Genomic DNA, 21,276 nt, shown 5'->3' with positions numbered 1-21,276 from the left:
TTGGGGCCAGGCAAGGGAAAAAATCATACCTGGTGTGACTGAGCGTACAACAACTGGCTTTTCACTGCCAGCCACAAAACCGAATCCCAGCACAGGATCCCTCCTCATTTCCACTTTCCGAGGGGCTGGAGGGGTAATTTGGCAGCTCTCTATTCGAGGGTCTTCAAATGTGGCCGATTGTGTCATGTGACTGTGGGGAAAAATGAATGAAAAAAAGGAAAGGATCATTAAAATGTGTTTTTGTGGTACCTACGCAAGCCAAGCACTTTATGTTTACTTGATAGGAGGAATATTTGAGATAGTCTCTCTGAAAGAACCAAAGTCTCATCTTATTTAATGTTTTACAATCTTTTTTATTAGTTTTCTTACACAGAGGATAATCATATCTCAGATTACAGAGCTGATTTGCTAACCAATATTTATGCCTGCACACAACTCCTGCATGTGACAGTATACATTTGACCGACTCTAAATATATGAGAAAAATCAAGGTTTCAGCTTTTGTATTTTAAATTTTTCATCCTCCATTTGCCAGGGAGAGGAGGAAAGTAAAGCAACCTTGTATTTATTTAAAACATTACAGTTACATTCCAGAAAATAAAGTACACAATTCTCTGCTATAATATGTCTGAGAGGAGAGGGTATACTCAGTCAACCTGCAGCCCTAAGTATAAAATATTCAGCACAGTTTGCATATATTTGAGCAGTCTCAAGCAGCCTGGAAACAAATGTAGCATTCTATTGTATATAGAGCACTGGATCATTTGTTTCTGGATCAACAGAGCAAGAAGATTAATACAGAGGAGAAAGAAAGAAATGAAGGGGGAAAAAAAGAATAGAAAGGAAAACAACAACAACTGGTGATAGCTCTGTCTTCTTATTACAGTAGTCGGTAAATCAACCCTCAAAAAGATAAGTCTCAGTTTATTCTGGGAGAATGTCACACTCAAACTCTGTGCATAAGAAATGGTTAAAATCAATCAAAGGCATATCCCCCAAAATAGAAATCTTTGTCTGGCAGGAGAAGATTGTACTGTTAAGCACCTTTTTTGAGCAGAAAAGGTAAAGGAACAGGAGAGTCATCCAGTGTGACATACTGTCAGTTTGAAAGGCAGTCTCCTTAGGAATATATGGACTGTAATAATAGAAGACTCAAACACCACCTCCCTCTACATCATAAAAAATGTTCATAACAAATGAGAATTGTTTCACACCCCAACCCACTACCCCATATCCCTGGCCCGACTCTGGAGCCCTCACCCCCCCACACCCCAACCCTCTGCCCCCTCCCACACTCTGAACCCCTCGGCCAAACCCCACCACATGAATTTTGTAATGTGCACCAATATGGAGGTGATGTGTCACACAAACTTAATTAATTCCGCACATGGGTGGGAAAAATTAGGTTCAGAGATTTTTAAATCACAATTAGATGTTTTACTAAAAGATGTGTCTAGGAATTATTCTGGAGAAGTTCTATGGCGTGTGTTATACACGGGTTCGGACTAGATGATAACAACAATGGCCCCTTCTGGCCTGGGAATCTATGACAATGAATGAATTCAGCCTGTAAATTCCCTCTTTTCCTATACATCAAGCAATGTTAGTAACAACCCTCCCAGACTCTGTCTCCTACTTCTGCCCTCAAGAATCTTGTAGCATGTTTCTATTAACATTGGGTCAATTTTATATGTTTAATCAAAATAGACGTCAGATTTTCCATAGTGTTTGAAATACAGTACTTATGTCAGTATCTTCAGGTCTTCCAGAATCAATTCCAGCTATGGATTTGGGTTTCCAAAGCTCTTGCCTTTGATCAAGATCCTGTTTTAGAGGATACTGATATTTCAGAAACTTGCCTATTTAACATTTTGAACTGCACTCGGGTAGTGATCATGAGGTTTCAAACATTTTCCATTTGTTTTTCCTTTATCTCTCAGTTGAAATCCCTATACATTCTCCTCTAAAGTATGTTAAAGTCCTATGTCTAATCATTTTCTCCTGGTGATCGTAGCCTTCATTTCTGTAACAGGTTCTTCATCATTTGAGGCTGCCATCAATAAAGTGAAGTATTTATAAAACGGTGAATGAGTGAGTGATTTGGAAGCCAGTGCCTGAGCCTTGGAAAAATACTAGCCCTTCAGGATTGCTGTTCTTTTCTGCCTTTGTATATTTAGGTCCCCAGGTACTCTAGCATTTAGTCTGGATTGAATGAGGAGAAAATGGTGTCAACTGTAGCATCCCAGATAACAAATTCCTACAACAGGAACAGGGGCTGCTCAAAGGAGCAGCTGTGCTCTTTGATGCCTGGTTCCATCCTTTGCACCATCTTATCTTAAGAATCCTCAGTGGAAGCACAGTATCTATTATCCAAAGCCTAAAACAGAATATCAGCAGGGAGCAGTCAGTCATGATTTTGAGTAGCATGGCCTGTTTTAGTGATTTTTTTTAAGGCTATCCACCTACAAAATATCATCTAGTAAGTCACCACAAGTTACACTTCCACAAATGGCTGTACAGAACACTCCTGTATATCAGAACCTTATCCAGAAGGATTCATAGAATCATAATCATAGAATCATAATCATAGAATATCAGGGTTGGAAGGGACCTCAGGAGATCATCTAGTCCAACCCCCTGCTCAAAGCAGGCACAATCCCCAATTTTTTGCCCCAGATCCCTAAATGGCCCCCTCAAGGATTGAACTCACAACCCTGGGTTTAGCAGGCCAATGCTCAAGCCACTGAGCTATGGTGAACAGCAAGATGAATGGTTTCAGAGTAGCAGCCGTGTTAGTCTGTATTCGTAAAAAGAAAAGGAGTACTTGTGGCACCTTAGAGACTAACAAATTTATTTGAGCATAAGCTTTCGTGAGCTACAGCTCACTTCATCGGATGCATTTGGTGGAAAAAACAGAGGAGAGATTTATATACACACACACAGAGAACATGAAACAATGAGTTTATCATACACACTGTAAGGAGAGTGATCACTTAAGATAAGCCATCACCAGCAGCAGGGGGGGGGAAAGGAGGAAAACCTTTCATGGTGACAAGCAAGGTAGGCTAATTCCAGCAGTTAACAAGAATATCAGAGGAACAGTGGGGGGTGGGGTGGGAAGGAGAAATACCATGGGGAAATAGTTTTACTTTGTGTAATGACTCATCCATTCCCAGTCTCTATTCAAGCCTAAATTAATTGTATCCAGTTTGCAAATTAATTCCAATTCAGCAGTCTCTCGTTGGAGTCTGTTTTTGAAGCTTTTTTGTTGAAGTATAGCCACTCTTAGGTCTGTGATCGAGTGACCAGAGAGATTGAAGTGTTCTCCAACTGGTTTTTGAATGTTATAATTCTTGACGTCTGATTTGTGTCCATTCATTCTTTTACGTAGAGACTGTCCAGTTTGGCCAATGTACATGGCAGAGGAGCATTGCTGGCACATGATGGCATATATCACATTGGTAGATGCGCAGGTGAACGAGCCTCTGATAGTGTGGTGGATGTGATTAGGCCCTATGATGGTATCCCCTGAATAGATATGTGGACAGAGTTGGCAACGGGCTTTGTTGCAAGGATAGGTTCCTGGGTTAGTGGTTCTGTTGTGTGGTGTGTGGTTGTGACAATGTATACCTTCAAATCAGCGGCACTGTGATGGGTACCCGCATGGCCCCACAGTATGCCAACATTTTTATGGCTGACTTAGAACAACGCTTCCTCAGCTCTCGTCCCCTAATGCCCCTACTCTACTTGCGCTACATTGATGACATCTTCATCATCTGGACCCACGGAAAAGAAGCTCTTGAGGAATTCCACCATGATCTCAACAATTTCCATCCCACCATCAACCTCAGCCTGGACCAGTCCACACAAGAGATCCACTTCCTGGACACTACGGTGCTAATAAGTGATGGTCACATAAACACCACCCTATATCGGAAACCTACTGACCGCTATTCCTACCTACATGCCTCTAGCTTTCATCCAGATCATACCACTCGATTCATTGTCTACAGCCAAGCGCTACGATATAACCGCATTTGCTCCAACCCCTCAGACAGAGACAAACACCTACAAGATCTCTATCATGCATTCCTACAACTACAATACCCACCTGCTGAAGTGAAGAAACAGATTGACAGAGCCAGAAGAGTACCCAGAAGTCACCTACTACAGGACAGGCCCAACAAAGAAAACAACAGAACGCCACTAGCCATCACCTTCAGCCCCCAACTAAAACCTCTCCAACGCATCATCAAGGATCTACAACCTATCCTGAAGGACGACGCATCACTCTCACAGATCTTGGGAGACAGGCCAGTCCTTGCTTACAGACAGCCCCCCAATCTGAAGCAAATACTCACCAGCAACCACACACCACACAACAGAACCACTAACTCAGGAACCTATCCTTGCAACAAAGCCCGTTGCCAACTCTGTCCACATATCTATTCAGGGGATACCATCATAGGGCCTAATCACATCAGCCACACTATCAGAGGCTCGTTCACCTGCGCATCTACCAATGTGATATATGCCATCATGTGCCAGCAATGCCCCTCTGCCATGTACATTGGCCAAACTGGACAGTCTCTACGTAAAAGAATGAATGGACACAAATCAGACGTCAAGAATTATAACATTCAAAAACCAGTTGGAGAACACTTCAATCTCTCTGGTCACTCGATCACAGACCTAAGAGTGGCTATACTTCAACCAAAAAGCTTCAAAAACAGACTCCAAAGAGAGACTGCTGAATTGGAATTAATTTGCAAACTGGATACAATTAACTTAGGCTTGAATAGAGACTGGGAATGGATGAGTCATTACACAAAGTAAAACTATTTCCCCATGGTATTTCTCCCCCCCACCCCACCCCCCACTGTTCCTCTGATATTCTTGTTAACTGCTGGAATTAGCCTACCTTGCTTGTCACCATGAAAGGTTTTCCTCTTTCCCCCCCCTGCTGCTGGTGATGGCTTATCTTAAGTGATCACTCTCCTTACAGTGTGTATGATAAACCCATTGTTTCATGTTCTCTGTGTTTGTGTATATAAATCTCTCCTCTGTTTTTTCCACCAAATGCATCCGATGAAGTGAGCTGTAGCTCACGAAACCTTATGCTCTAATAAATTTGTTAGTCTCTAAGGTGCCACAAGTATTCCTTTTCTTTTTAGCAAGATGAATGTATATGATCCTGTCACAGGGTGGCACTGGCCCTTTAAGGAAGAAGAGGTCAGTGCACCTGTGATTCCTCAGCTACTTCCTAACTGCTTAAGAGAAGGCATCTGGAATGCAGAGGGGGGACGTCCCAGAGGAAAGGGCACCTGAGAGCTGCCAGAGATCAGGAGACCGTGGGAGGTCCCTGTAGGAGGTTCCTGGGAAAGGCTGAAGGCAAGGAAGCAGCAACGGGGCTTATTCACTGACATCTCCATGCTGTAAAGCCGGAGCCAGAGGAATGGAGAAGGCTGAGGGACAGGGGGAGTGAGAAGGCTCCCTTGGTGAGAATGAATTCCCACCAGAGAGGCTGTGGGGATTCCCACTGGGAAGAGTGGATTGCATTGCACAGAGCAGAAGGGCTTGGGTGACTGTCCGGGTAAATGGGTAGAAGAAGACTGAAGAAGAGCCCTGGTATGGTTGAAGATGCTGGTTTGATAGATGTACTATATTGATGGACTAGAGGATAGGGGATTTTAAGGACTACATACACTGGATTTGAGAAATGGACAATGATTGGGACTTCTATGTTAGGGATGATTTGAACTATGTTTTAGTAATTAACTGTCCCGAAAGCATGTTTTAGTGAACCAAGAAACCATCCAGTGGAGTTACTGGCAACTCTGAAGAAGGGAAGCTGAGGCAGGTATACCTGTTGTGCTATGGCCTACTGTGGGAGGGTGCTCCAGGTGGGGTTTCCATAGGACCGCTATTAGAGATAAGATGACTACTTAACGCTTTGTGAAGGCTGGCAGGTGTTGATACAGATACTTTTCTTCTTTCGACCTGCCCAATATTAAGGTGCCAGTTCTAGTACCATAGTTAGGGCCCTACCAAATTCACGGCCATGAAAAATGCATCACAGACTGAAATCTGGTCTCCCCCCGCCATTTGAGAAACGCTGGTCTCCCCCCCTCCCCCATGAAATCTGGTCTTTTGTGTGCTTTTACCCTATTCTATACCGATTTCATGGGGGAGGGGAGACTAGCGTTTCTCAAATGGGGGGGAGTCTGACCCAAAAGGGAGTTGCGGGGGGGGGGGGGTGTCACAAGGTTACTTAGGGGGAATTGTGGTATTGCCAGCCTTACTTCTGCGCTGACTTCAGAGCTGGGTGGCCAGAGTATGGTGGTTGTTTGCTGGGCACTCAGCTCTGAAGGCAGTGCTCCACCAGCAGCAGCGCAGAAGTGAGGGTAGCAGTACTGCACCCCTGCCCCCCAACTCCTTTCTGGGTCAGGACCCCTACAATTACAACTCTTTGAAATTTCAGATTTAAATAGCTGAAATCTTGAAATTTTTGATTTTTCAAATCCTAGGACTGTGAATTTGGTAGGGTCCTAACCATAATTAAGACTGAGCCGAATTACGCACTTAAGGGAGAGATTCAGTCTCTTTTTTATGTATGGGAAATACAAAATTACAGCACTTACTCTTGGAATATAGAATTAATTTTCTGAGAATTTGCATGTAAATCTAGTAATTTAGGGGTTAACATTAATTTCAAAATGGGTCCTTTAATAAATTTAGTACCCAGTTTCAGACCTTTTTTGTTCCAAAAGATCTAAACAACGGAATAACACTTCCCATTTCCTTTAAACTCACTGAAATGTTGTGCTGAGACTACATTAGACTGTTTTATTTGTGTTAATAGTTTTCATATGGAAAGTTCCTCCCTCAGCAGGTGCTGAATCATAAAGTTCTTCTGCAAAGAATTCCATGAAGAACTATTTTCAAAATGGTTAGAATCTTCCATTGTTTTCCCTGGGACTGAATTCTCAAACTGTGCACAGGTGCCCTTCTCAAAATAGCAACTTATCTCCTCCTGTTTTCTATGGGAGTGAGAGTGTTCCTCTCTGCCTCCTCCCGGACTCCAGTCTCATTAGACACAATGGGAGATTTCAGCCATTTTGAAAAAGGGCAATTCTTTGGAGGTTCTCTGAAGAAGATTTTATGCATCAGTCTCTGCTGACAGATAAACTTGGAGTGAGCAAAAATAACAGCAAAAATGACAATTAATTCTAGTATTTAACGCTTTCATCTGATCTACTTATCAGAAAGGAGAATGGTGGTTTGATGGGGTGTTCCCTACACGGGGTCTGAAAGGGTAAATTGGCCTAATTAAGCAGCAAGTAGGAAAGAGATGTAGGCTACAAGGAGGTTACTAATTAGAAGTAGGAGTGGCTTGTATAAAGTACAGAAGCTGTGAGTAGCAAAGTGGGAAGAAGGCTGCAGTCACTCCCTGAGAGAAGGGAGAGTGGGATGGCAAAGCCAAAGAGAGAGGGGAGCCAGTTATGTAGGAAGAGGCCCAGGGAAACAGCAGCAAGGATAGTACATACTTTGGCTACAAGTTATAGGTTCCTTGGGCTGGAACCCAGTGTAGAGGGCAGGCTTGGGTTCTACCAGCCACTGGGTAGTGGCACCGGGTGTTGGAGACGTCTGCTGGGCAGCTGGTCCAGAGGGACTGTGATTTCCCTGGAAGGGGAGGGCCTTAGTGACCAAGCCATTGGCCCTCTGCTCCGTGAGCACGAAAGGGCTGCCGCTCCAAGAGCATGAGAGGCTGCAGACTAAGAAGATGGGTAGAGAGTCTGCTGAGGAGGATGCAGCAGCTGGCAGAGCTAAACCCCAGGATGGCCAAGAGGAGGTGCCAGAACGGTGAGGGAACCCCATCACAGGGAAGAACAAGGGAAGGAGTCTCTGTGTACGCACGTGTGCATGCACAAAGAAGAATGTGGGGGTTTAAAAGGAAGGTGAAAACTGGTGTGTGCAAATGTGCACAGGGGAATGTAGTCAGGTGTGATAGGAAGGGGGAAATTAGAAGAGGAAGGGAGAACCTGGGGTGGGAGTACTCCAGCAGCTTTGCAAAGAACTGCAAACCCAGTTTAACTGGCCAGTATGCTCTAGTTGATTTGCGCATAGTGGCATAATACAGCCAGCGCATACTGGACTGTCTGGCCATAAATCTTTAATTTTTTAAAAATGATATCTGCAACCCACTAGACATCTTGCATAGTAACATTCTCTTTGAGGTTCATGAGTGAAATTTTTAATTTTTAATTTTAAACCACAAAAATACCCAAAGAAATTCCCAGACAAAAACTAGTTAAAATGGAGTTCAGACTGAGAATATGTATCAGTAATTTTAGGGTAAAATACATTACAGGGATATTGTAATTATCATGCATGCTATTATGGAAATGCATAGTTAAGACACCACAATAACTTTATCTATATCCTGCAACGATACCCAGAGAGAAAACAATTCTAACATGTCTTGACAAATTTAATATAATCTGTGACTACAGTTACTAACATTTAGTAATCATAATCATATGGTTATTGCATGGTGTCATGTGATGGGGCAGCTGCCCCTCACTGGCAGAAAAGGGGTTAAAAGCAACCCTAGGGAAGCTGCGCCAGAAGCAACCTATTAGAAAGGGGCTGAGAGGAGTAGCCAATCATGGCCTGGCAGGCCCATATAAGAAAGGCTGCAGGCAGAGCAGAGTTCAGTAGCTAACTGGAACTCAAGAGGAGAAGACCAGGCTCCCAGCAGAGGGAGGAAGCTCAGCACCTGGGACAATTCAGAGCTGCAAGCAGGGACTGGGAGCCAGAGAGAGTTCCTGGCTGGCTGCTAGGGCCTGCAGGCTGAGACCCAGAGGTAAAGGCAGAAGAAGGTGCTGAAGCTGCATGGAAAGCAGCCCTGGGACAATGGACTGCAGTTGCCACTGAGGGAAGTGGCTAGGCAGAGATTGTATGTCCCCCAGAAGGGGAGAACATGGAGTGAGGCACAGCCGGAGGGCAGTGTCATGAAGGGGATATCCTCATCCAGGAGCAGAGGTGCCGGTGGTGGGACACCACCAGAAGAGGATGCAGAGCTAATTCCCAAGACAGCCAGTAGGAGGCGTTGCAGTGGTGAGTCGCACTCCATCACATGTCACTACAGCCCAGAGCTAAAGTTGTTTATACACCTCATCTGTGCCTTTTCATACTTCAACATATCTGGAATTCTTTTAAATTTAATCTGAACACTGACTTTCATGGGTTTATAGTGCTTGGTTTGGGATAATTACAACATCTCTGTTATGTAGTTTATGCTAAATTACAGGTCTGATCTGTACTCTCAATTTCAACTCCTTATTCATATAGTTTTTGTCTTGAAATTTGGCAGATGCAGTCCTTTTCAATAACTGAAAGGAGAGAGAGAGTCTTCAGAAATGTCAGATCTCTCGGATTATTGAGTGACTGGCAATTGGATTGGAATGGAGGTAGGATTTTCCAGCAGAAAGACTTCCTGCCCTGGTTACAAGGGTATCCACATTACTCAACAGTGACTGTAGAAACCTCACTTTTATGAATTTACCATGTACGAAAGCTGCCAGATTGACAGCCAAAAAGAGCAAAGTTTATTCACAGTTAAGGTATGTCTGTGCTGCATTCAGAGGTGTGATTGCAGTAGGTGTAGACATAACTGAGCTAGATTTGATCTACACAGGTTGTAATCACACCTCCTGATTGCAATGTAGATGTAGTCTTAGATACACTCAGAATGCCCTTGCAATGTGCTTTGGTAGACGCCTGTATAGGGCAAAGGACAGAAGCAAGACTGCCAACCCCAAACATTCAAAAATAATGAGTCAGGCCTTCCAAAATCTGGAGATTGGCTTAATTCTGAGTTTTTTTTTTTTTTTTTTTTTAAATTCGTTTAGGGTTCATTTTATTTGCTTTCTGTATTTTGAGCCATGAGGGTGTGCTCAGATCACATTTTCAAGCTTTCCTTTGCTGAGTGCCAGAATTTTTTTTTAGATGAAAGCTGTGATTTGTACATAATCTCTCATCTCCAGGAGCTGCAGCGTCAAGTAAAACCTCCAGATACTTGATATCCTGAGACTTGGGATAAAAGTGCGAGAGATGGCAAAACTGATTCACGTTGCTTATATGCCCATTCAGTCCTTGGCTTCTCTGCTGAGACTGCCTCAGCAATGATGACAATTAAAGCCAATGATGGTGGCTGAGAGCTAAAATAAGACCATCAAACTCATTTCACAAAGACTACCTAAAAAACTAGATAGTAGCAATTTGTGGTCACTATCAACCTGGTCTACTTTGAGGTAACCTTGAAGTAACCTTGAGGTGAGACACTCTATATCCCTTTCCCCAGTCCCTTGTACCCTCACATGTGCTTTTTTCCTAAATTAATTTATACTCGGATTCCATGCACGTTGTTTAGAAATAGGGCAGTTAAATACGCTCAACAATATGCATCAAGCTTGCTTATTTTTCTCCTGGCAACAGGAACACTGGAAAAGATATTAAAATATTTAGATAGGCTGTTAAGTGACTACTACTGAAAGAGAATCTGGTGGCTGCATACTCTTCTACTGTCCAGTAAAGATGAAGTTAATTCACAATTGGAATTGCAGAATTTCTTTTTAGAAACCAATGCATTTTAATCAGTTCATGAAGGAGTTAATGTCTAGACTTCAATAAAACCCAGATCCTGTATTTCCACTGTTGCAATGAATGGTGATGCCTGACAAAAGTTGACTAATTGTGTGAGAGTCTGAGTCAATACCACAGATGCAAGAAATAATTGGAAGAACTGTCCTAGAAAGAAAAGATTCTGATCATTTGTTCTGCCAGTGTCAATTCTATTTTTTCATAAGCTTCTTCAGTGGTTAAATTATCTAAAGCAAGGTCATTTTATAACACCCTAGAACATGTCAATATAAGCCATCTGGATGAGCATATGGTGAAAATGTAATTAGAAAGAAAAAAGATTTTGCTGGTTTCAGAAGTCATTGGCAGCTTTTTCATGAAATTGGATACAGTGAAATCTGACATGCACAAACGTCTTCCAGACTCCTCCTCCTCCAATTCCCATGTGATGTGTTCCCCAGAACAAGATAAAGTGAAACAAAATCCTAACAAACAGAACCAGCATGATTCTGAAAGCGGAAAACGCAGTGTTTTACCCTCATTTTCAGGCAGATATTGGGAGAGATACTCTGTACTGAAAATATTTTATAATGACAGGTACCACTCTGTTAGGATATTAAATATATTACAGCTTCCTTCTAAATGCTGCCTTAGGAAGGTAAGCAGTTTTGCAATCTGTTAGACTCAAATCATGAAAGGATTTGGAAATAAGCTCTACTTCAAATTCAAACTACATCCACAAATTAGCAGCTGTTTGCTTGAATTTTGTTTTGTTGTCTAAGAACTTGGCCTTCAGAGGTATTTTTCTCTCAAGATACTCAAACTTTTTCAGGCCTCTGTGTATTTAAAGTTTGAGCCTGGCTCACTGTCTTAGGACAGCTGGGTCACAAGCCACGTAATGGAAATGACATAGTACTTCTCAGTGGCAATGAGGGATGAAGGAGAAAATGGACAAACAGGGTAGGTCTTCAGGGAGGAAAAGAGCTATGTGTAACAGGAGAGGTGGTAACAGAACAGGAAGTCACGCTGCCTTAACTTTCTTAAGGGGGGGAGAGGGAGAGAACTTATCCCTTTGTGGAAAAATGCTATGGAATTTTTGAACCATCCCTTTGAATTTCATAGAGAACCATCTCAATTAAATCCTGACTTTTCCAAAAGGGATGAAAACAAAACATCTAATTTTTCAAAATCTAAAATATTAGTATCAGAAAAACGCTGTTCAGTTGCACCCCTGATTCTGCCAGCTAGATGGTATTGCTGCAAAACACCAATCCTCTCTCCTTGAGTAACAGCATTCACCTCTTGAAATATATAGCCAGAATAGAGAACCAAGCACTGTAGTAAACAGCTGGCAATGCCAATTTTCATAGGGACCAGTGTGTAGTGTCACTCCTTCTGATATATCTGAGCGGCTCTGTCCATTGCAGGCTCAAATTGGACCTGGAGGCCAATGGAGTATAGTGTTGCCTCTTTTTGTCCCAAGGAGATATCCAAAATTCATAGCCCTGGGGTTTCAGAGTAGCAGCCGTGTTAGTCTGTATTCGCAAAAAGAAAAGGAGTACTTGTGGCACCTTAGAGGCTAACCAATTTATTTGAGCATAAGCTTTCGTGAGCTACAGCTCACTTCATCAGATGCATTTGGTGGAAAATACAGTGGGGAGATTTTTATACACATACAGAGAACATGAAACAATGGGTTTTATCATACATTCTGTAAGGAGAATGATCACTTAAGATGAGCCATCACCAGCAGCGGGGCGGGGGGGGGGGGGAAGGAGGAAAACCTTTCATGGTGACAAGCAAGGTAGGCCATTTCCAGCAGTTAAGAACCACTGAGGAACAGTGGGGGGTGGGGTGTAGTACAATTTTATTGTATGTAGTAATTTTATATTCAAATAAAAACAATTGTTTTAGCAATTTAAAAAATATAATAAAGGACAAATAGAATACATATTTTCCATACTTACTCAAATAGGTTTGGAAGAAAAGCCTTTGGGGGCAACATTAAAAACGTAAAAGCAAAAATTATGAAGCTTCTTCTAGGATAGAGTATGTAGTTGTAGTTTCCTCTTTCTAAATCTGTGACTAACATGCATTTCAGAGACAAAGTGAGTGAGGTAATATCTTTTATTGGACCGACTTCTACGGGTGAGACAAGCTTTCAAGCCACTCGGTGTCTTTCCCAGCCTGAAGAAAAGCTCTAAGAGTGTCATAGCTATACAAGATTGATCAGATATTTTAGCATAAGTAGTTAGCACATATTTTTACCATTCAAGATAAAGTGGCCCATTAACACCCCTGTAGTCTTAGGATAAAAAGCAGAGTTAGTAGCTTACAGACTGTTGTAATAGGCCATAAATCCAGTATCTTTATTAAGACCATGTATTAATAACATGCATTAGTAATGAAAGCTGTATCAAAGACTAGCTAAATTTTAGACTTCTCGTAAACTATTTTTTCCTTCATTTCTTATGCCTTGATAGGAAAGTGTTCATTCCTGGGAAATTATTCATTCAGAAAGGGACATATAGAACACGAGTTTCTCAATTTCCAAGGGAACTAAGATTTAAAGTATAGAAAAAATTGTCAGTACAGGCACTTGAATTATCATGATCACTTTAAACTATAATATAGACCAAACGTATTAGACATGGACCAAAATATTCCCACTTTAAGACTGGAGTAGCAAAACTGTTAGTTATCTAATTGGTATCACCAGCTACTCTAATCTATTCCCTTCTGCATTATTTAGCGCAAAGTAAACACAATCAAGTTAACACATATGTCTAATTAGGGTGACCATATTTCCCTATGCTGAATACAAGACACCTGGTAAAATTACTTGTATTCAAGTGAGTTGAAAAGAAATCAATCAGAACTATGCATTCAAATTACCATCAAGATGACTGTTAAAAAGAATTTAACTATGCAGTATTTCTTTTTATTTACCTTCTTATCGTTAAAGCTTTAGGGCTCACATGGGGAGGGATGACACACACCCCTACCTCCCCCCCCACATACACACACGGGGAGTGGTCTCTCTCTCACACACACACACACACACACACACACACACACACACACACTTCTGTACACCTCTCTCACACGGGGGGGGGGGGGAGAGGAACCTATGGACCCAACCTCCTTGCCCTGCACTCTCTGCCCTCCATGCCTGGCTGGGCCCCCTGGACAGTCCCACCTCTCCTGGTACCTGGCAACACATGGTGGGGAGGACACGCAGGGTCACATGCCTCCACTTCCAGATTTCTGCCAGGGTTCACACCAGAATGTGGCCAGCAGCAGCCTTTTGGCACTGTGCGGGCAGGAAGGGAGGACCTGGCGCATGTCTTTGCTGAGTTTCTTTCTTTCCCCTCACCATCCCCCTAGTGTGGCTAGACGCAGCTTGTCCCTTATTGCCTACACAGTGTTAAAAGGTAGCTAACACCTCCAGGCTGTTGCTGGCCATCAACATAAGTCAGCCACCTCTGGCTAAAGCATGGGCAGGAAGGGGTTAAGCCCTAAGGATGCATTGTGCACCAGGGCCCAGGGTACCTGACTGCAGGGCTTCAGCGAACCCCACCAGAGAGGTGGCTCAGCAGGGGAGGAGGGTACCTTGGGGATGGAGCAGCCCCACGCTCCCTGGGGGCAGGACCCAGGGCGGAGGAAGGGTGGGTTTGAAGAGGGTTTGTTAAGCCCCGGGGACTGTTATGGAACTTGCAGGTTTAGAGCGAGAACAGGCTCGAAATCGCTCCCCCCGACACCACTTCAGAGCTTAGCTGAGGGGCGGAGAGGCTTCCCTTTGCCAGTGCTGTGTGGGGCTTTGGCACATGTAGGGCTCAGCTCCTCCTGGCCAGCGCCCGAGGCTACAGGGTCCTGGACCAGACAGAGGCAGTGGGGGAAGGAAGGAGCCTGATGGCCAGGCTGTTGGTGAGCAGAGCGCTCTGACCAGGGGTTGGTTCTCCGCACAGTGCTGGGAGAGGCACGCCCAGCCGGGGAGGATATGGAGGAGCAACTGGGCTGAGGTGGTGAAGGGGCAAAGCAGGGATAGGACAGCGAGAGGGGGAGCACATAAAGGGCCGCTGGGTGGGCAGCAGAGGTGACATGTAACCAGCTGCCTGGCACCTGCCTGCACTCAGACACCTCAGCTCGCAGCCAGTGCCAGCTGGAAACGGGACGGGGGACGGGGCCCTGCTGGCTGAGAGCCGGCACGCGGCAGGGGCTGCACTGACGGACCAGCAGAGGGAGTGGCTGGCCCCGCGTGCTGCATCTTCTCCCCCCCACCAGCCTTACACACCCACCCCCATCATCAGCCACTGGGGCCCCCCACCTCACTCACTGCTGGTGGGCGGGCGGCTGGTGAGCAGGGATACGGCCAGCAGCAGGACCCGCCAGTACGGATGTGGGAGGGAGACAGAAGATACGGGACAATTTGCCTTTTTTTAAGAAGAAGTCGGGACAGCTGCAAGAGGGCTTAAATACGGGACTGTCCCTTTAAAAGCGGGACGTCTCATCACCTTATATCTAATATATCAGAGTATAGGCATAAACTGTAGTAACTGTACTAAATTTCAGTTATAAGCCCTTTCGTCAGAGCCTGTGTTTTCTATGTTTTGTACAATGCTGGACACACTACTGGCACTCACATAAACACCAACAATGCAGTGGTCAGAACCAGAGCCAGTACAAAAAAAAAGGACAATTTTTCACAAAACTGTGAAATTTGCTCCTGTTCGCATTAGAAAAACTGGAAATTAGAAATTTTTCAACCAACTGTATTCAGGGCCTTACTTTTATATCCGTTGTAACAGACCTCCTCTCCAGCAGCACAGTACACCTCTACATCAAGCGAGAGCACCGCGTCAGCAGAGGTTGAAGCATACACTGAATAATTACCCACTTAGGTGCTCCTTAGAGATTTCCCATCCAAGTATTCATCCAGACCAACCCTGATTATTGTGTGTGAACTGACAGTAAGAAAAAAGGTTAAAGGGGAGAGCCTTTCCAGCTAACAACTGTGGAAGAGCTGAGAGTGTGAAGTGAAGCAAACATGGTTTCACATACTACAAAGATATATGCAACTGATATGACAATTTTCATAGTAGCAGCCGTGTTAGTCTGTATTCGCAAAAAGAAAAGGAGGACTTGTGGCACCTTAGAGACTAACACATTTATTTGAGCATAAGCTTTTGTGAGCTACAGCTCACTTCATTGGATGCATTCAGTGGAAAATACAGTGGGGAGATTTATATACATAGAGAACATGAAACAATGGGTGTTACCATACACACTGTAACCAGAGTGATCACTTAAGGTGAGATATTACCAGCAGGAGAGTGGGTGGGGGGGAGGGGAACCTTTTGTAGTGATAATCAAGGTGGGCCATTTCCAGAAGTTGACAAGAACGTCTGAGGAATGGTGGGGGGTGGAATAAACATGGGGAAATAGTTTTACTTTGTGTAATGATCCATCCACCCCAGTCTCTATTCAAGCCTAAATTAATTGTATCCAGTTTGCAAATTAATTCCAATTCAGCAGTCTCTCGTTGGAGTCTGTTTCTGAAGCTTTTTTGTTGAAGAATTGCAACTTTTAGGTCTGTAATCGAGTGATCAGAGACTGAAGTGTTCTCCAACTGGTTATTGAATGTTATAATTCTTGATGTCTGATTTGTGTCCATTTATTCTTTTACGTAGAGACTGTCCAGTTTGACCAAGGTACATGGCAGAGGGGCATTGCTGGCACATGATGGCATATCACATTGGTAGATGGCCAGGTGAACGAACCTCTGATGGTGTGGCTGATGTGATTAGGCCCTATGATGGTGTCCCCTGAATAGATATGTGGACAGAGTTGGCAACGGGCTTTGTTGCAAGGATAGGTTCCTGGGTTAGTGGTTCTGTTGTGTGGTTGCTGGTGAGTATTTGCTTCAGGTTGGGGGGCTCTCTGTAAGCAAGGACTGGCCTGTCTCCCAAGATCTGTGAGAGTGATGGGTCGTCCTTCAGGATAGGTTGTAGATCCTTGATGATGCATTGGAGAGGTTTTAGTTGGGGGCTGAAGGTGATGGCTAGTGGCGTTCTGTTATTTTCTTTGTTGGGCCTGTCCTGTAGTAGGTGACTTCTGGGTACACTTCTGGCTCTGTCAATCTGTTTCTTCACTTCAGCAGGTGGGTATTGTAGTTGTAAGAATGGTTGATAGAGATCTTGTAGGTGTTTGTCTCTGTCTGAGGGGTTGGAGCAAATGTGGTTGTATCTTAGAGCTTGGCTGTAGACAATGGATCATGTGGTGTGGTCTGGATGAAAGCTGGAGGCATGTAGGTAGGAATAGCGGTCAGTAGGTTTCCGATATAGGGTGGTGTTTATGTGACCATCGCTTATTAGCACCGTAGTGTCCAGGAAGTGGATTTCTTGTGTGGACTGGTCCAGGCTGAGGTTGATGGTGGGATGGAAATTGTTGAAATCATGGTGGAATTCCTCAAGGGCTTCTTTTCCATGGGTCCAGATGATGAAGATGTCATCAATGTAGCGCAAGTAGAGTAGGGGCATTAGGGGACGAGAGCCACAAAGGACCATTAATCATCTAAGTCTGACTTCCTGCTTCACACCGGCCGTAGAATGTCACTCAGTAATTCCTACGTTGAGCTCAACAACTTTTTGAACTTGTAGATTATAAAAGACACATGTTTATATATTTGACTCATGAGATCACATACAGACTAATGTTAAAGTTATATAATCCATAAGTAACATATGAAACATATTCATATGGTTTTAATCAGGTCAGTTAAGTGCATAATCTGACAATGATAAACTAATTTATTATTGTACAACATATATGAATTTATTACAAATCTTTATTCTTCTGCTGAGACTGCCAAACTTTATTCTGTATCAGAGTGGTAGCCGTGTTAGTCTGTATCAGGAAAAACAATGAGGAGTCCTTGTGGCACCTTATAGGCTAACAAATTACATTATTAATAAATTTGTTAGTCTCTAAGGTGCCACAAGGACTCCTTGTTTTTTATTCTGTTTCTTTCTGTTAGTAATCTTTTCCTAGCAGTTACTAATAAAATATAAGTTTTCAAATGAAGCTCTTGTAATTGCTGGAATACTGTTTCTCTCTGTCCATAAGGAAGAGCATAACCTTGTCTTTTTTAAAAAAATAAGAAGATAGGAAGTTTTGAAGGATTAGACTTTTATCAGTAGATGTCAATAAGCATAGATTTCGCGGTACACACACAAACTGATGCAAATATATTTTCATGTATGATAATCGAAGTTTACAGAAAAATGCTGCTTGAGAACTTAGAGTTTGATTTAAGGATATTTACTTTGCATATGTTGACATGTGATGTTGACAGTTTGTGTTTTCACAGTTATAAAGCTTTCACTTTTTGAATCTCAATGTCTGTTGTCATTTAATAATTGTCTGACCCCTCTCCCCATAATTTATCCCTCTGAAAATTTAAATTTATAAGAATAAATATTGATACTATCTGTCAAAATTATAAAAAAAAAAATTCTGCCAAGCCTATAAATATAGGAACAGGCAAACTAAATTAGTGCTGCCTTTAGGTTAAAGGTCTTAGATCAATAAACCAACCACACCAGGTATATTTGTGCAAACTGCTTTTGTGTGTATTTCTTTGACCTTGTCTTCTCTAACATAATACACAGCAAAAAACAAAAATAAAAAATCCACCCTAAAGCCCTACTAAAAGAAGACACTGTTCTGCACATGCTTCTCTCCCTAGGTGAAAGAGCAAACATCACATGACAGATGTGTAGTCTGATCGCATAGTGCTCAAATACTACAGTGATTAGCATGGTATAAGAATCTTTAACAAAGAGAAGAGAATGATAAGAGGAGAGTATTTTGAGATATTCAGTCGAAATATTGTCCATTAATACTGCATAGTAATCCTCTAATTTTTCAAATACCACAAAATGTTTTAGAATATTTTATATTACATTATGTACCATTATGCAAAACTATTAATAATGGTACAAATGTATTAAGGGGCGCATAATAGTTCCAGTATATCTTATTGTATCAGTTTCTCTTTTCACCATTGCAAATAGCATAAAGTGGAGTTTTACAGTCTCTAAATAAGCATTTAATTTTGATGAGATAGGCATATGAAGGTTTTAATAGGGCATTTATAATGTTATGCATTTTTTAAAAATAGCAGATTGAAACTGAAATGTAATTAACATAACATTATAAATGGGCAGAACAATGTTAATGAAAAATGCAATACTTTTATGTATAATATTTAACAAAAATGTAAAATAGTTAAGTAACATAGGCATGCTTAAAGTCAGAACTTTCGGTAATTAAATTTACTGATATCTAATTAATTTCATGCAGGCTTCCCTGTTAAATCCTAATTGAATTCCTAAAACTCCTTAAAAAATAATGCTTAGTGATACTGAGAAGTGCTGAGCACACACAACTCGTACTGATTTCATTGAAGTTACAAGCAATTAGTCCTTTTCAGTATCAGCATCTTACAGCCTGATTTTCATAAATACTGACAACTTCAGCTGAAGTCAGTGGCAGCCACAGGTGCTCAGCACATCTGAAATAACAGGCACTCATGTATTAATAAGAGCTTATCACATTTACTGCATTTGATTTCTAAGTTAATTATATATCCAGAGAAGTTCCCACTTTCCTCATATGAATATTTATATACTTAAAAAAATCAACCGATCAATATACCATTGACTTACTGAACCCACAGTTTGCAAACTCTGGAACGTCTATTGAAATGTGTGTGTAAAGCTTCTTTTCTGGTTTCAAGTTACTTGGATTCTACAATGAATTATATGAAACATTTATTTTGTGCTGAAATATAGCACTGCTATATTCCAGGCAAAAATCTCTAACCTTAAAAAAAGCAATGCTATTAAGATTAAGAATTCGAACCCTCAGAATTTGGGCCATCCAGTCAAGGTTAAAAGCAAAGCCTTTGTAATATTATTTTTACTTACTATAATAAATGATGAAAACTGGAATTTCTCTACAACCTAACACGTTAATTTACAGTACATGCAGTATTCAAATATGACTTGATTTTTTAAGTCTTCAGAAGACCTATAAACAAGCCAAGTTTGAAGGAAATCAATTGAATAATTTTAAAGGTACAAATACTGACATTTTAAAACTTTTTAATTTTTTATCAATTCAAGCTTAAGAGTCATGATGATTTAGGGACATTTGAGACGCACCAGAATTGGTCTTACCTGTAGATGTCAGGTGCCTCAGCGCTCAGGACACCTTGGAGTTGAGCCAAACCTGTCTAGATTTGAAAATGCAACTCCTCGAGGACTGAAGGCTGATTCTCATTTACAGTAAGTGTAAATGTAATTTATATCACATCTGTGTGAAGGATGTTAGGGTAAATGAGTCAGGCCCTAAATATTTCAAACCTGCTGTTTAAATCATACTTCAGAAGAGCTATTTTGTTTTTCAGGTCTGCAGACTCCAATAGAGCTATATTGAGAAATATTGGTGTGATTGAAGGTGTCTTGGCTGGCACAACATGGACCTTCAGACCTGAAAGCATGAACTGATCTAAAGAACGTAGACTCTGTAGCTGGGGGCTGTAACAACTGACCACACCACACCTTAAAGTGGGGGAAGGGTTATAGTGCTTTAAGGGTGGGGGTGAGAGAGAGGCACAGACGCTGGAAGAGACTGGAAGGGCTGGGGGATTGATAAAGGGTAAGCCCGGAGGGAGAAGCCCCTTTTCCCCAGAGCAGATGGAGCATCACCCACCCTCTCACCCTCAGGAAGTGGCAAAATGCCAGGTTTGGTCAGGACTCGCGGTAGGCATTGTGCTAGCTGCTTCTTTCTCAGGGGGCTGGGAAGCAATTTTTCCCTCACCACCAGATTGGGCAAGATGGAGTAGAGGGTTTTTCACCTTCTCCGCAGCAGGTTCAGGGATGGGGGAGGATTTGTTACAGTGAGTAGGGAAGGGAGTTAGGCTATGATTTTGCAACTCATGTTGTAAGTTTGGGGCAGGTGTCCAGTGCAGGTACTCCACAGGGAAGGTACAGTGACCAGATAAATGGCTTGGTAAAGGACTTAAAAGAGGTGTTCATTAAAGGATCAGAATGGAGGGTTGGGGGGAAGCTTTCAGGGCACCTATGACTGGGAGCCAGCCACCCTTCCTTTAAGCCCACCTTAATTCTCATTCAGGGCAGGGGGATGGTAAGGTCCTAGCAGTGGGTTGTCTGGGGATCAGGATGGAGAAAAGGGGGTGCTGGCAGAAACCCTTGGGTAGAAATTGAAATGATCATGAGGTTACCTGCTCTGTACACTTTAATTAGCTGGGTAGTCCCAGACGTCTAATAATAACGTTGCAGCCTGATTAAACCATATTAAGTGTCTCCTGTACTTCTTTTGGTATAGCTGGCCGATCATCCTCAGCAGATCAGCACAGAGTAGGACCTGCAACGCCACTCACCATATAGCTCCACACCAAGGAACCAGTGACCTCTAGACCATAAAGTATGAGCTGCTTCAGCATGAGCTAAAGAGCCAAGGCTTTTTAACTGGGGGCTGTAACAGCTCTTATCCTCTGTGGATCAGCACAGAGAGTGACCTGTAACACTCACTCCTGGGTAACAC

The 21,276-nt window shown here is 42.6% G+C and overlaps 1 protein-coding gene across 6 annotated transcripts in view; it reads right to left on the bottom strand.

The window, feature by feature from the left end:
• Positions 1 to 21,276, bottom strand: part of FRMPD4 (FERM and PDZ domain containing 4) — a 435,982-nt gene that overhangs the window by 105,678 nt on the left and 309,028 nt on the right. For all 6 annotated transcript variants that reach the window (XM_043502671.1, XM_038382491.2, XM_043502497.1 and 3 more), the window contains one exon: positions 30 to 190. In XM_043502671.1, the coding sequence (XP_043358606.1) occupies positions 30 to 190 (161 nt within the window). The remainder of the gene's footprint in view (positions 1 to 29; positions 191 to 21,276) is intronic.

The sequence above is a fragment of the Dermochelys coriacea genome, chromosome 1, assembly GCF_009764565.3.
Source record: "Dermochelys coriacea isolate rDerCor1 chromosome 1, rDerCor1.pri.v4, whole genome shotgun sequence".
NCBI classification, from domain to species: domain Eukaryota; kingdom Metazoa; phylum Chordata; order Testudines; family Dermochelyidae; genus Dermochelys; species Dermochelys coriacea.
The sequence above is the reverse complement of the archived record's forward strand: the minus strand, read 5'-3'. Positions and strand labels throughout refer to the sequence as shown.